The sequence below is a fragment of the Dromaius novaehollandiae genome, chromosome 1 (genome assembly GCF_036370855.1).
Source record: "Dromaius novaehollandiae isolate bDroNov1 chromosome 1, bDroNov1.hap1, whole genome shotgun sequence".
Classification (NCBI taxonomy): Eukaryota; Metazoa; Chordata; class Aves; order Casuariiformes; family Dromaiidae; genus Dromaius; species Dromaius novaehollandiae.
Genome location: NC_088098.1, coordinates 29,380,052 through 29,396,713, shown reverse-complemented (window position 1 = coordinate 29,396,713; position 16,662 = coordinate 29,380,052). Strand labels below are relative to the sequence as shown.

Genomic DNA, 16,662 nt, shown 5'->3' with positions numbered 1-16,662 from the left:
CAGAATACCACCACTGAGTCCTAGATATATTGCATGTCTGAAAACCAATCATGTAGCACTGGCACTCTCTTGACTCCTCAATCATTTTTGTCCCCAACTAAAAGTAACCCTGTCAGGTCAGAAGTAAGTCCAGACATTACACAGAATCATCTAAGTTTGAAATGCCAATGAATTTGGGGCAACTTGGACTTGCGAAAGAAAGAGACAGTCCTGCTCACTGCCATTGACCCACCTGCCTTGACACCCCAAATTCCTACTCCTTCTTAATGCCAGAAATAGGGATTAGGCAGCCCTACAATTGTTAAAACTGACCCATGAAAAGTGGTGAGAAAGGGGAAGGGGAGAGAGGGAGAATGCAAGGGAATAGACCTTCCCCTCTTCAGAGGCTGCCCTGTAGTTACACTAGATAAGGTGTAGTCAAAAAACAAAAAAGGAAATATTTAGTTGCAAATATTAACAGAAAAATGGAACTCATCCTACATAATACTGCTTACTAGTAATGACTTACAATAGAGGAAATACCAAAATTTAAAAGGCATTTGCAGAACCTGCAATTAGGAGAAAAATTCATCACTTCTTGCATCAAGCAGGGAAAGTGGCTCTGGCAGCCAGAGGCTAGAAGCATAACCCCTAGTGTCATTTTACAGAATGAATCTGAGGTTTAAAATTAGACTATAATAAATAATTTAAATCATAGTTGTGAACAATCTTGCAAGTCTTCCTATAGTATCATGAAAACAGGACATATTTCTGAGTAAGCTGACAAATGAAGAACTATTTCTTGTTATTTTAATAAAAAATACAGTGCCTGTAGTTACACTTCTAAACATTGAAATGTAAGTGTACATACATCAGACTGAACATTTTTTCCTAGGTAACTGTGTGAAAGTTCCAAAAATAGTTTGTCACTTTACAGCATTATTGAAGAGAATATCCTTTTCAAAGGAATAAATGTCAACAAGTACAGGTAGGAAGAATACAATTGTGAATACCACAATGAACAAGGTATAGCCATCTTAGCTACAATGAGGAGCATAGGCCTTGGGTTCAGATCTCCAACAAGAACTCCTCTTCCCCCACAAAAAGCATATTTGTATATTATGGCGTATACACTACAGAGGATCTAAAAGTGTATTTTTGTCCTTAATATGAGCCCTCTTTGAAGGATTCTGACAAGTCTTGATTGGCAGCATCGTACTGGGCAATAAAATGTTTGAGTTCTTCAATGCATCGCTCACCTATTTCATGCAAATTCTGTCTGAGGGCAAACTGAATGGACTTCTCTAATGAAGGATCTTTATCAATTAGCATCTTCACTACCATGCCAAAGGTTTCACAGTCTTGTCTGTAGACCTAGAAGGAACACATTTTAGATGATTAAATGCAAGACTCTTTACAGTAGCACACCAACAGACCTCATCAAGTTGAAGAGTTACTGCAGAGCCAAAACCAAACAATGAATATTGGATTAAACATGAGTTTCTACTGTAAGACATATTTGTCCTTTCCCCCTCTTCTGACCTGCTCTAATCCAAATATAACTAGTTCAGAACTATCTCGATACAAGAAATAATTGTTATTGGAAGAAATGCCTGAAAAAGATGTTAAAGAGTGACTTCCTCTTTCAGCAGTATTTAGTAAATAATGTTAAAGCACAAACACTAAAGTAGATTTTGAGTGCAAAAATATGTAAAATGAATTTAACCATGACATGCCTGGTAATCTCTATCTTTATTTGAGGTAATGATAACTTACTTGGCAATCTTTCATAATACTTTAAAAACAAGTACATTCAAATAGTTTCACCAAATCTGTTTGTTGGATATCTGTTCCTCATATAAGTCCTTGACAAATATAATTTTAATTAGTTTGACTGTATTGGTAGTTCAATCACTAAGGGATGCGTCTTCATTAAAGAAACGTTGGCGGTGGTTTATGTGAAACCATCTGATCTCGTACTACAGCAAAAGAAGAGTTTGCAAATCAGCTATGTACAACTGTTGAGAACTTCCCATATCACTACAACTGCTTTTCAAACAAATGTCTGACTATGATCTTCAGAGGTTTTCAAAGCAAGTCAGTGGCCTAAATCCTTTCTTTTTCTTTTCCTTTTTTTTCCTTCAAATTCTAGCTAAGTTTATTAATCCAAAACCCCACCAAAACAGGAGCGTGTCAGAAATTCTTCCACTGCCAGATGCAGTTCATTTTCACATCCCTCTGCTCAATTTCCTTTTAGAAAATACACTGGACTTCTGAGTGACGACAAATCAGCTTTATTTCTTCAGGAGAGAAAAAAAAAACCTAAAATTTTGATATTCCTCAAAGTAATCATACTTTGATAATCATATCTTTTAATGCTGAAAGTGTGCTTGTGCTAGAACTTGGTTCTTACACAAAACCATCCTCCCACATTTATCTAAATTATGGACACAAATAATATAATCATATATAATTAATTCCTTGTTAGGAAAAAAGATCTACTTTATTCATAAGGACAAATCCAAGAGAGCTCAACAACATTCATGTCAGGAGAACAGGAAAAAAAATGCATTCTGCACACTAATGAAACTATTCTCAGAAACGCATTAATTAATGCCTTTAAGAATGACTGTTGTGAAATGTTTGACATCAAACATTTTATAACAGTTTAAAACAGGACTCATTTTTCAAACACTAGCTGACAAATAAAAGAAAGCCTTTTGGGAGGAACTAATTTTCGAGAGAGATTAAGTCAAAAAGAAGAGAGCAAGACAAAACAAAGTTGAGCAAAATATCCTATAAGAGAAGACAGTGTGTACGTGCTATTTTTTCTGACATTGGGTTCATTTTCCACTTTGTAGATTTAGCTTTTTCAGCAGCAAAATAATAAGGAATGCAGACTCTCGCAGAGTTCATTTTTCACACCTAGTGAAATATGGTACTTGCTAAGAGAACTTCAAACAGAGCAAATTTTGTTTCCATTTTTTTTCAGATTCTTTCCAAGGTAAAAGTTCAGGAAAATATCCTGTATCTGATTAGCCATATGACAGACAGATGGTATTTGGCTTTGGATACCTCCTGCCTTTCAAGTACTTGCAGCATGCTTGTTATCACCTTCACAGCATGATTTTTGAAAGTTCTCTTTCCACCCCCAGAGCCATTATGTTTTGGGTGAAATAGTTCAAAAATACTTTTTTCTGTTTTCATGTCTATTTGTCCTACTTTATCATCTTTGAAGTGTTCAGACTAAGGAAGTGTGAATGATCTTCCACAGGTAAACTAACGCTGACACAAGGGAAATACTGACACTAATAGAGATCACAGACACGCTGCTCTGTCTTTTGCACTGGAAGGTGCCCAAAAGGGACAACTGAAGGAAGTACTCTACTTTTAATTGCTCTTCAAATTCATGGCAAATAGTGCTATTTGCTATTTATCTCACACATGCCACAGAGAACTGACACAGATATAATTCTTTGATCCTTACATGTAAATATTAGCCTAATCTAGGTAACTTTTTTTTCCAAAAATTTCACAATAGAAGACTGAAAGGAGAATCAAGACAGCCATCATCATCATGTCTGGAGACAGCGAAGTCATTTAATGACACAACAATCTGCAAGCCAAATACAAGAGATGGAAGCTTTCAATACTTTGTGGCAAAAGACCTCTTAAAAAAAACAACAGCAAAGACAGTATACCTAAAATAGGGGAAGAGGGCAGGAAGTGGAACAGGAAGGCAATTCTAGCAAGAGAAAAGAAAGGAAATAGCTCCAGCTCCTGTAGCAACAAATACGTGAATAATTTTCTTTCAACTAATTTGCTACCCTGGTTGCTAATTCTGATTCTCCTCCTGCATTTGCCTCCTCCTCAGTTGTGCTGATAAGCCTATTTGTATAGCTGCAACATAAATTGCATCACTGAAACGATTCCTATTCAAATCACCTTCCCTCCCCCACAATTAATGCAAGTTTAATGATTCAATTCTAAAAACAGACTCATCAGCAGAACTGAAAAGAGCCGTGAACCGCAGTGGTGGAGTGGAAATAGGAACTTCATAAACCAGTTTCTCTCCAAAGCCAATGTATGACACAACCAACCTCCCTATTCTGCCTTGCAGAAGGGAGTAAAGACCAGATGTATCAATCACAGGAGACAGCACAACAGCTTCACAGTACAATCAGCTATTTGAAAAGTTTGCTAAAGTACTCAAAGCTCTTGAGAAAGAAGATGGTGGCCTTATGTATTAAAATCCATCTTCTCCACAGAGAAGGAGGAAGCGGCTATTTCTGGGAAACAGGCAGAGAATGTGAAGTTCGAGGAAAAAAGGGAAGGGCAGAGAAGACTTTGAACAAGTAAAGTCACATGCTAAAGATCAACTCTTTGTTGCAGAAGAATAGTGGAAGAACTTGTGACCCAAAGTTTCACAATATCCATATCCTTAAAATTCTGTCAGATATTGATTTTGAGCCCAGACCATGGAAAACTCATCTGTAAACATCTGGAACTGAACACTGAAAATGATTCCATGTGTGATGAAAGAAGAAATAATATGTCAGTATCCAAAGACAAGAAAGGGAACAATACCAAAGCATGGTTATTCTGTCTGATACACGTCAGGTAATCCTAAAAACATCTAAAGCCACAGGGTGATCATTTACCGAGGCCGTAACATACTTTTATTCTCTGACCTAAGCTACAGCACAAGCATAATGGAAAGAATGTGGAGCACTTTTAACAAGCAGATGAAGGAGGAAGAGAAACAGTTGTTCTATTGAGAAAGAAAAAAAAGCTGATTTACCTATGAAGATGTGCATAAGCTGAACTCAAGTTCTCTTTGAAAAGATTTCCAAAGTCAGCAAATCTGGCACCCTTGAGCTCTGAGGATCACAAATATGACTATGCATATATCATTCCTTATTTTTAAGGCATTTTAGCTTTTATTTTTATACAGTAGCAGCCTACAGGCTCCATTACACTCCACTGTGCTAGTCTCTGTACAAGTGCTTGTGTCTAGACACAAATCTAAAGGCGTGACGATGGAGCATGTTAGTTAACACTCCTCATATATTTAAAAAAGCTAAACCAAAAGTTGCACTGTTGGAACTTTTTAAGTATAGGTAAAGGCCTGGGCAGACCTTTACTTCCAGATCCAGCTGGAACAATAAAAAGTGTTACTGCCCGCAGGTACTTGTTCTGCCCACGGGCTGGAAGGGATCAAGCCCTAGAACTGACCAGGCAAAATGGAACTTTTGAGAACTCCCTAATTCAACTCTCTGCTTCCCATAATGTCCTCTTCCAGCTCAGCTTTGGGTCACTAAACTCTAATTGGGAAAAAGAGAAGCAAGCAGCTGGGGAGTGCTAACATTTTAGACTGCTATGCACCTTCTGTGGTGAAGACCTAATAGTGGTCTTGATTTACATCAAATAATACACACTGAACAGCTCAGATGGTGGGTGGAAAACACCATCACCATAGCTTGATCATATGTTTGAACCCTGGGTATGGATGAAATCACACATAGCTAGGGAATACCTTGGTGACATGCCCATCCACTCACAGACTCTACATCATTTCCTTTCTCTGCCTAGCACAGCCTGATACTCTTTTCCAAACTTGTTCTGGAACTGCTTGCACATTTCAAACAACATAGCCACTGGGTAACATACATAAACAGTAGTGAGAGAAGAAACCAGAACTTAAGACTTCCTTCCTTACAAGAGACTATAGCCCACAGAAGAGCAGAATCAGAAACTCTGTCTTCTTGGTCGCAAAAGTCTTGCACTCCTGGCTGAAGAGCAGCTTAATTTTAACAGCAAGAGTAAACATGGTATACAAAGGAGATGAGGCCTGGAAAAATAAGGAAGATAGAAAGGAGGTATTCACAAACCTTATTTCAGCCCATGGCAGTTTCTCTCTACAGTCTGTGCAAAGAAAGGCTTTTCCACTTTGAGAGGATTCAGAACAGCTAAAACTACAGCTTCGGCTCTAAGCAGCCTTTGGGGAAGCGGGAAACGAGAGGAGTTGGCTATTGGAAGGACCCTCAGGAAGACCGTCCTCAATAGGCTAGTAGTTAGCCTCTGGGTCTCCCATGTCCACAGCGGGTAGACAGCACAATTGAGCAGGAAATGGGAGACGGAGATTTCTCCTCTCCCTCACAGAAATGATTCAGCTGAACCTTCTTCTCTCATTTCTGGGAGAATTGTTCTCATGCATGTGCTTTAAATAAATGCTAACATCATGACTGCCTCCTCCAGGTATGAGCTTGATTGAACATGGCTTTTTCGAACTCATTGCTCCCAGCACACACACAGGCATCCTCTTGAAAGGGAATCATCAAGGGACTCAGGCACACAAGTCTCAAGCAGCCTTATGCAAGAGGCTGCCAAATTCAGCTCAGTGCAAAAGGTGGTACTTCTGCCCATGAACAGAGGGCAGGACATCTTGGCACAATGACGACCACATCCATTCAGTGGATGTGATGAGTTAGCAAGCAAAATTGATGCCTTTGGTTTCATCTGAAATTTCACTTTTGTAATTCCTTGCTCTTTTCCATCACCTTCTTTCCCTCATTTTTTGAAAATCCTTTTCATCCCTTATATTTCCCAGATTCGGCTACCACTGTCTCACCTCCTCCAGCACTGCTTTACCACAGCCCTGGGAAGCAACTCAAGGCTCTCTGAGCAGCTGTGCAACGTATGTATACTCCCCACCATCAGTGCTTGTGAGTCAATGCTTATCTTCAGACATGCCTGTTTCTCTGCTCCTCACCCGAAGGCCAAAGGCCCTCAAGGCTCATTTCAAGTGGGGGAAGAAAAGTTGGTGCTGTGGCTCAGAAACCACACTAAAGAGCCTACAACCTTAGATACTAACTCATCATTGAGAAGATCCAACATGCCCAGCAATCACAATCTTGTAGCTGTGATTCATGTAAGAACTCATGTAATGTATTATCTTCAGAAGAAAGATCCTTTTCAATTACTAAAGGGCACATTTCCCACAGGTATCGAAACCCCCATACAAGGAGGGGAGAAGCAATATGCTCACTGATAATTATTTCTGACAAAGGCAGGGCTTGAACTTGCAGGGCACAGCACAGGTTTGAGAGCCATACCATAACCCTCGAGACACACAGCTAATGAAAGAGCAAGTTGCCTGAAACTTCTCTTGCTTCAATGAAGCTCTAGGGCTCCTCTGGGCTTGTCAGAGGTAACTTTTGTTCCCCCAGCTAAACCAAGAAAGCCAGGCTGGTATAGCCCTCTGGTGGTATAAGCCAGCTTTTTATTTCCTCCAGAAGTAGTAGCCTTTCCTCCCCAGCAGACCTAAAATAAATCTGACAAAAGTACTCTTCTCTTAACACAGCCACATCTACACCAGGTTTTCCCAGCACGAGTGGACTGACTGCAAGGAATGATTTTCTCATACTCCTAACTAAAAGAACTATGCCAAAAAATTTTGTAATTTAGACCTAACTCTAAGCTAATTGCATATGCAGTGACATTTCACATTGTAATTGTGAATGCAAGTTCTAACAAATAGGGATGCTACTGTACATTCAGAGACTTCAGTAGTTCTGTTACCAAAGTAGTTTCAAGGGATATACTTGCCAAAGACATCTTTTAAAAGGAATTATTACCTCTCCCCAAATCACTTTTATACACACACACACACACACACACACACACACACACACTCCTAGATTTTTCTCAACTGTGCAAATTAGACTTTATTAAGATAACCTAAATTTACTCTCCTCAAGTACAATAAGCTAATGGTCCACTGAAAGTATAAACAGAATTTTTCACTGCCACAGGGGAAAGATAATTATACTGTTATGTTTACGTGTAAAATAGCTCCATATTGAAAGCAATGTTCAGAACTGGCATTAAATGACTTGCAGACAATTCCATGATTAAGACATTTAAAACCGGTCTTCAGACAAGATGAACAATTTTTCACGGTTACAAAAAGCTAAATTAATGTGTGACAAATTTAATACTTGGATACTATAGAGGTATACAATTTTTAATTATGAAACATCAACAAGTCTATTCCACCTCTTTCTTAAATACGCACTAACAATTTTGCCTTGAATCTGTGTAATAATTTTGGCACACATTAATCAATGTTTATAGGCCAATTAGATATTCATTGAAATGCAAATCAGGAGAAACAAGTTATTTAATCTACTATATAAATAATGAACCATTCCATGTGAATTTGTTACTTATTGAAGCGTAAAACATGAAAGTTATTTGCACTTAAATGAAATTCTGCCTCCCTTCCCACTGGAAATTTCAAATTCCTGGTTCAATAGATTTAATCAGCTTTCAAAAAGGTTAAAACAAAACTTCTGGCATTTAAATACCTGGCAAAGATTTGCTAGAAGTCTTTTACATGGGTTAGATGCTCATATAGCCATCATTTTAAGAGAAGCATGAATTCTAATTTGAACTCTGCTTTGTCCTTAAACGCTGAGATTAACAGCATACGCATGGCATGTGAGAGATGCAGCAAGACCAGGAGCTGGGAGCCACAGCATCTCCAAGGAGGCCCCCAGGAGAGGCAGCTAAGGCTTTTCAGCACTGAGCTCTGTCAGAGCCACGCACTGCTCCCTGCACAGGGCCAACATGTTTCTCATCAGCTGACTGGTAGCATTTTACTTCTGGGAGACGTTATCTCCTATTTGTTTTTTTATTTGCTCCTTTGATTAATCTAATCTGAAAGAGAAAGATGCAGTCTAAAACACCACCACTGCAAGACTTCTACCTCAATTTTTAAGTATAATTCTACTATGAAAAGGGCTCTTCAAAATTGTTGAGTTTGGGTTTCTACGTCTACATAACAATCTCTCTGCTCAGCTTACACGTGCATATTTTTAGACTAAAAACTCGGCTTGGGCCTTGACACACAACTCTGGTCTTTTCCACGTTGTGTATTACACTGATGGAACCATTATCTCCAGTTCAGGCTCAACGCATCACCCAGATGCTCCTTTGCTTCAAATCATGCCCTTGGTGACACTTCTACAATTACAGTACAATTACACAGGGTTTACACAGGACAGAGTCTACTGTAGCTCGGGAGAAGAGCATGACTGGCTCAAGTGTGCAGTAATTGAAGGAGCACCTTAACAAAGAGCCATACTGCCTTGCCCAGCCATAAGCCTTGTGTTCAGCAAGTCAGCCTTGCTTTCTCGAGATTTGTTGCACAAAACTGCTCTTTGAGCAATAGTCTTTCTAACCATCACCTCTCAGCCCCTCCTCAACCTATGCTTCCTTTTCCCTACTCAAATGCAAAATTACATTTGCTTGTGCACTTACTGAATGCTTCAGATGACTATAAAGATGGAGCAGGCAGCTTTTGTATGTCACGGTTGAGTAGAGCCAAAAATAATAAAAATACAAAGCACTTAAAAAGACAAGTCCTCAATAATTGTACCAAGTGTTTACAACTCTAGTTACAAAACAAGGATAGAGCTGCAGGCTGAGGCTCTATTGTTCTGAACAATAATACCAAAAAGCCAACTGAGTTGGCACTATTTAGCAATCTGTTCGTATGAACTATCAAGCTCTCTCAACTCTCTTTTAAGTCAACATGAACAGGCAAAGTATATCATCACATAGGAAGTATTCAGCACACTGCAAGATAATATTTAAACTACTATGACTTGTATTTCCTGGCCATAAAATTAATTCAGAATATTTAGGAAAGTTCAGGAAGAGAATTTAATTTATGAACAGAATTTTATTTATGAAATCTTACACTTTCTAAATACTTCCTAATCACTCTGAAATTATTACAAACAAGCTTTCAATAAAAAGTAAGAAATTTACTTAAAATATATTGCCAGGAAATCAGTATATTTACTTTAATGAACTTCAATACCTCAGTTGAGGACTTTAAGTGAATGTCTAAATGAACAAGAACTGATATAGAACAAAAATGTTTATGACAGAATACATTTCATGTAATGTTACATTTTGGCAATAGCAAGTGCATTATTACTTCAAGAAGTGCCTTGCTCGGTAAAGCAGAAGTAGTTCCCATGTGGGAGAGCGAAGACTATTATGTTACATGGTTTTACTGGAGATAATTCCTTACCAAACCAATCAGACCACATAATAACAGCATTCTAACACCAACTACAGGCCCTTGGAGACCAGCTTGTGTGTGGCCTAGATTTCATGGCCTTCTTTACAACAGATGTGTTGGATGAGGGTAGTGTTACTTCATATATTAACTTCTGTGTACCTTAAACTAATATAAATTCTAGCTCTGTTCTTACAGAAAGTGTATGCCTTCTGCAAGCAGATGATAAAGCTGAACTCAAAGCATTCATATTTATACAGGCAACCACAATTCCTCAGTTTCTAAACTTTTCTAGAAGTATTGACAATCTCGTAAAGACATATCACTAATACTTTTCAACTCACGTTTAAGAATATCCAGCTACAAAAAATTTCATAGATAAATCTTTTGAGACAAAAAATTGTCTCAAAGAGCAACAATTTAAATACCTATTCATTTCCCTGTTTGCTCTGTAACGACCTTATAGTCCAGAAACTGCATTTTCATAGAACCATAAGCTAAAACAAAATCCTAAAAGCTCTCCTCTCTGATACATGCTGAAAAAATCCCAGTACTTGAAATGCACCATTTCAGGATTAAACAGGAAACAATCAGCTTTATGCCAAAGGAAGGACCTCGCCCTGTAACTATTTATTTATAAAATACAGAATTGATGGAAAGCTATTTCCTAAATCTGTTCCACAGTAAACTTATTGCTCCATCCAAAACAGGAAGGGTGAAGTTTATCTACAGAAGACTCTGTTTGTCTATGCTAATTCTCTTGTTAGAAATGCTTTAATAACCTTCAGTTATCATGTCCACTGACCCTAAAGAAAAGCAATATTCATTTAAGCTTCATCAGAACGGGCGGTGTATTAATGGCAATAGCTACGTGACAAACCATTCTTCCTTATAAAAACATACAAATGTTTTTATACAGAAGAGTACAGTAGTTTAAAAACCACACATATGCACCGTGCTGCAGTCAAGATCAGCAACAGTCCATGAGTTTTTACTAAGAAGTGACTTGTGATTAGTTTTTCCCTCAACAAAACTCTTGATGCTGTCAATTTCAACAAATATCCTCAGCTATGAATGTTCTCAGATGCAGCATTCTTCATTGAGGGAGCCTATTTTTGTCAACGGGTAAGCGTTAATTTTATCCTAAAGGTGCTGATCACATTTTCTTCAGTGGCACAACATAAGCGAGCAGCAAGAGAGGAAAAAAAGAATCTTCATTTTCTAGTTAAAGAGTAGCTCTTATCTTATAAGTCACCTAATAAGTGGCAAATGCATTGTTACTACAAAGTCAAAGTTAGTGGATCTATGATTTTAAGAAGCAGCCCTTTAAGGAGTATGGTTTCTCACTATCACTGAGCCTAAACAGCAACTTCATCACTCTCTTTTTAAAGTTGTGGTTAAAAAGAATGCTAAAGCAGATTTTGATATGCATGCCAAGGGCTGCTTTCTTCATCACATATGTAGTATAAGGAAAATACTACACACAATACATACAGTATGCAATGAACAGCTTTTTTCAGAAAGAAAATGCAACAGCTGCAAGAAAAACAATTACTTAGATTACCAATATTTTATTACTTAGTTTATGTTAAACCTCAAGGTTTTTGAAAGTTTAGAATTACTTCACACATTGTACTAGCCTCACAAATCAGTTTTATTAGCGCCTAAATAATTAATCAAAAATTTTTTCCGTGTTGTAGTCACAGTCCTATCTCTATCCTCTAAATAAAGTCACTCTCATCATCTACCTAACTACTCATTTCAAATATAACATTTAATAAAGGAAAATGTAAATCAAGGCCATGATTTTGAAGACTTCTGTAGGTTTTTTCTAGCTTATGTACGGATATCCTTTTCCATGTGCAGCTGTGACTGCTCAAGAGACTATTCCCCCTTCCCACCTGCCACCATCCCCATGCCAGAAACCATCACCCCACTTTAGCTGTGCACCAGCACCATACAGGACTACTCTTTAAATCCATTTTTTGACAAAATCAGCCTGATTTGGTCATGCGCTAAGAGATCAGTTGGGCTATAGGGAGAAACTGCCTATGACAGGGTGAGAGAGCAGCTATAGATGACATCCAGAGAGGTCATTTGTCTGCAGCCTCACTAGGGTATTTAGTCTCTTTGGGCTCATTTGGGACCACTCACAGAATTGCTACCTAGACAAAGCAGACAGGATCTGTGCTTAATCAATTGCATACCACAGCAGGCATCTTCAGTCAAATATGAAATATTCAAAGAAGCAGAATGTAAAGCTACTATATCTCATAATGGTCTTGGGGACATCAGAACAGTTGCATGATCCAGCTTCATTTCTTACTGCAAATATATTCCTTCTTTTTGTATTTTTTGCATTCAACACCCAAACTATTTCTCGTTCTGAAACCATTCCCACAATTTTACTATTTCCACTTCAATTCACAGCTGTAAATCCTATCCAAAATCAGTAAAATAAAAAGCATGCCTCTCTAAAGAAAAAGCCACAAGGAGAAAAGATTCACTCTCTTATGGTTAGTAAATCATATATCTTAGGTCAGCAGTTACCAAATTGTGGTACAAGGGAACATAAGTGGGAGTTCTGCATTTACTCAGTAGATACACTACTGACTGTGCCCACAGTAATTTCAATTAGAGATTTGATTAGGAGAAATTATAGTTCATAAGAAATATTGAGGAATTACAGTTATTAGCCAGTTCAAAAAGCTTGGGAATCATTTATCTTTTCATTGTGAACTATTTTTCCATGTGAAAAACTAGCAAATTTTCTGTTTAAAAAGATCTTCTGAGCCTTAGAATATTGTATTTCTATTTCCTTGTTACAAGCCTTTATTATTAAGATAGTTGAGCAATGCTGCAGCATCTCAGCACAAGAACTGCCAACTATCAAACTCATTAAAGGAATGTCTGCACTGTTCAATCTAGTGTCACTGAACATTTTCCAGAAGTTGTCTAATGGGGTCAACTAACAGAGGACTGAAATGAAATGAACTTGGCAAGATATGTGAACATACCCATGACTTTTTGAAGTGTTCACCTGTCTTCAGGTTCTGACCTCCACTGAACAGTTTTGAATCTTTCAGAGTCTGGTTTCAGTCAATCCTTACAAAAAGTATTATGACGTATACAAGAAACTGGGATCATCAAACAGGATTTCTCGTGTGTGTTTGTCTAGCTTTAGTGCTCTATTCTTCAGATAGCTTATAGCAGCGTCCTGTGATGCCTGGTATCTGTAAACTTTGAAAAAAGCATGATACAACAAATTCACTAAGTCAACAAATAACTGAGATATTTCTAATATCCAAGAGACAAAATTTGCACAAGATAGCTATACTGTAGTTCTAGATTTAGTGTTCCTAGATTTATTTCATGGAATATCTTATTTACTCTCAGTGTAAAATAGGGAGGCTGTTAATGGCACAAGTAGCTTTTTTTTACTTGTAACAATGGTAAAGCATCTAGTAAATTAACGTATTAGTCAATAAAAAAAGATTAGATTAAAATAAATTATCTGCTGTCCAGCAACTCAGTCAACTTCCTGCAGGCCAAAGAGACATGCTGAGTGTCATTAGCAGCTTTATGAATTGTGGTCACTTCAGAGATGCAGTACATTCTATCTCTGGTCAATATTCCAATACATAGAACTTCAACAAATCACACAGGGAAGTAAAGGTGTGATTTTGATCCTTAGTTCAGCTAACACTTTATAAAGTTTCTAAGTATCACCAACACCTTGATGATTAGAAGACATCCTCAAAAAAAAAAAAAAAATCAAGAAATCTGTTAATATTTGCAAGCATACTTACTTTGCCACATTAACCTTATCTTTATACAAACTCTTGCTTGAATATTCTAAAAAAATTCACTTTAGGGCAGATACCAAAACAAAATGTGTCAAGCCACACAGTTAAAATCTGAGGAAAAGATAAGCATCTGTAAAAAAGGCAGGCTATAACAAGAAGTGCTAATACTACCAGCTCCTTCTGTAATAGAGCTTACTAATCTCAAACAATACCATGATATTTCTAATAGTTATGTAATATTTTATATCTTTATTCACTGCAAAGATAATTTCTCATATGTATTTACCAAAGCTATAAGAATTCATGATAATTATTGTGAAACAAAATGTTTTGCTGGAGAATTCCCACCAGCTGAATAATCCTATACAGTCCATTGAAAAACTGTTTAAAATTTAATTTAAAATGGACTGAATATGCATTTATTCTATCTTTGACCAATTTAAATCTTTTTCTGTCTTTTACTTTTTTATAATCATGACACTTATACAGATTTACAGTCCTCAAAAGCAAAATTTGGGGGCAGGAATTTTAGATTATTCATTGTACTAATACGGAGGTAATACAACAGAAGATAAAGAACTAGATAATGAAACTGGAAACCATGGAGCTATATATGAAAGTATTTCTTGAACAGAATGTAATGTTACAATATAAATAAACTTTTTTAAAGCTATATATCTAAACAGAGTAATAGCTCTTGCTGATAAAGTCTACTGATGCTGGAGCAATACAGTGTGTTTTGGGTAAGAACAGCATGGAAAGAGAGCAACGAAGTTTCTTTTGATAAGCAGAACTAAACAGTTTACTGCCTAAGATAAAAATAGGTTTCAAAAGGTCAAACACTTTAATGCAATAGCCAAAAGAAACAGTACCATGCCATTTACCTTTTAACCTTACTTCACACAAGATTACCATGTGCTCTCAAAGATACAGAATAGACAGGGATTGTTCGTACAAACATATCCTGAAAAATAAGGCATTCCTCACTCTGTGCAGCTTTCCAGAACTTTTTTACAAAAATAATTCATGCTAGTAAAGATCTGGCTGAACTACACTGTCTGGAAACAGAATTAAATGAAGAAAAAAATGTAATGATTTAGAACAGACCAAGTCACATTCAACAGAAAAACTCACAATGAATATGAATGACATTTTCTCATTTCATTCAGAAATTCCAGTGGGCTTTTCATTTTTAAAATCAAATAAGGTTATAAACAATGCAGACTTTCTATTTTCAAATCATCAGGTGTGACATTTTGCTATTTCAAGGATTACTATCCAAAAAACATTGATTTGCATGCCAACCAAAGGATACTTTATTCTATTTAAAAGTACATTGGAAATACATCAGGGACTGTATGGCACAATAATAGGAATTGTTTCATACAAAAAAAAAAAAGAAAAAGCATGTTGTCTTCTGTAGGTTAAGCCAGTAACATACACTCTTAATCAAGAAAAAAATAGTTTTAATATGACCCATTGACTTGTTTCATCTTACCTCTTTTTCATATTAACCTCTTGTTTGTTCACCTCATCTCTTTAGTTCTATATTGCTCAGCAAACTACACCACAGACAAAGCCACATCACTCTTCCAGCTCCAAAGGCTTCACAGTTAGCTAACACATACATAATGAAAGACTACTGCATCTCATTATACTCACTGCTACCATCACTACTATTTTATCCAAGTCTTACCCTACCCCCAAGCCTTCACTCAAGCTCTCATTTTATAACCTAACTTCCTGAAAAATCAGAAATTTATTAAAAAAATATTTCATGTCAATTGAATTATCTAAGTGTGTTTGTATTACCTTGTTATAAAAAATGGAACAATTTAGGAATTCATATTTCATGCATTGCTTTCAAAAACTAAAACAAAGCCACGGTATGTTTCGTAACTAAATGGACATGTTACTTAAAGAACAGAAACAAACACTGCCCACTGTATACACGTATGTACAGGCGTTCTTTGAGAACTTTCATTTAAAACATGTACAGCAGCTTTAAGGGATCCAGTAAAAAGCAACTTGCTTAAAAGTTACCCATACATGCTAAGCAATCCATACCTAAACGAATTGCAAATACACCAATGAAAACTTGTAACCTTATACACATAAAACCTCACCTGACATAAGATACTTTAAGCATTCAGACTTAGTTAACCCGTTATGACCTTGCCCCTTTTAAAACCTTACCTGATCCACAACAGATGTAAACAAGTTCATCACTTATCACTTTAACACTAACAGACCTCTGCATATCTTAATATCCTTCTTCAGCTGATATATTTTTCAAGAATAGTGTCACTGTATAGAAACACTTGGTCAAACAGCAACAGGCTGAACAAAAACTGAAGCTTGTCACAAGAATTCTCAAAGAAACAGATGAGCCATGTTCCTATAAAGATAGTAGACTTTCAAAAATACCCAAAATCACTTCTAACAAAAGGGTTATAAGTGATCAAATCCTACTTTTCTCAAAGTAGAAAGGACAATTTTTACAAGAAATGTCAAGATTCAAAAAAGTGAACAGACTGGTCTACACACAGAATAAGGAGAGAAACCGGAGCCTGTTGTAAACCAGATGTTACTTTCTTGGAAGTCTCTGAAGCATAGTGCAGGTCTAAGACAAACAAGGAGTTAACTTTATATTTTCACTGAACTGTCAAAAATACATACATACATACAAAAATTATGTCTCCATGAATGAAAATCTATTTGAATCAATATAGATATAGCAAAGAGGGAACAGCCCTTGCAGTAGACTAGACACTTTCAATCAGA

At 36.9% G+C, this 16,662-nt stretch overlaps 1 protein-coding gene across 3 annotated transcripts in view; it reads right to left on the bottom strand.

Moving 5' to 3' along the window:
* Positions 1-772: 772 nt before the first annotated feature.
* Positions 773-16,662, bottom strand: part of PPHLN1 (periphilin 1) — a 75,971-nt gene continuing 60,081 nt past the window's right edge. For 2 of the 3 annotated variants that reach the window (XM_026117739.2, XM_026117740.2), the window contains exon 10: positions 773-1,353. In XM_026117739.2, coding sequence (XP_025973524.1) covers positions 1,144-1,353 — 210 coding nt within the window. In that variant the 3' untranslated portion in view covers positions 773-1,143. Of the gene's footprint in view, positions 1,354-13,158; positions 13,313-16,662 lie in introns of those variants that run through there. The other variant, XM_064507967.1, reaches the window with a different exon arrangement.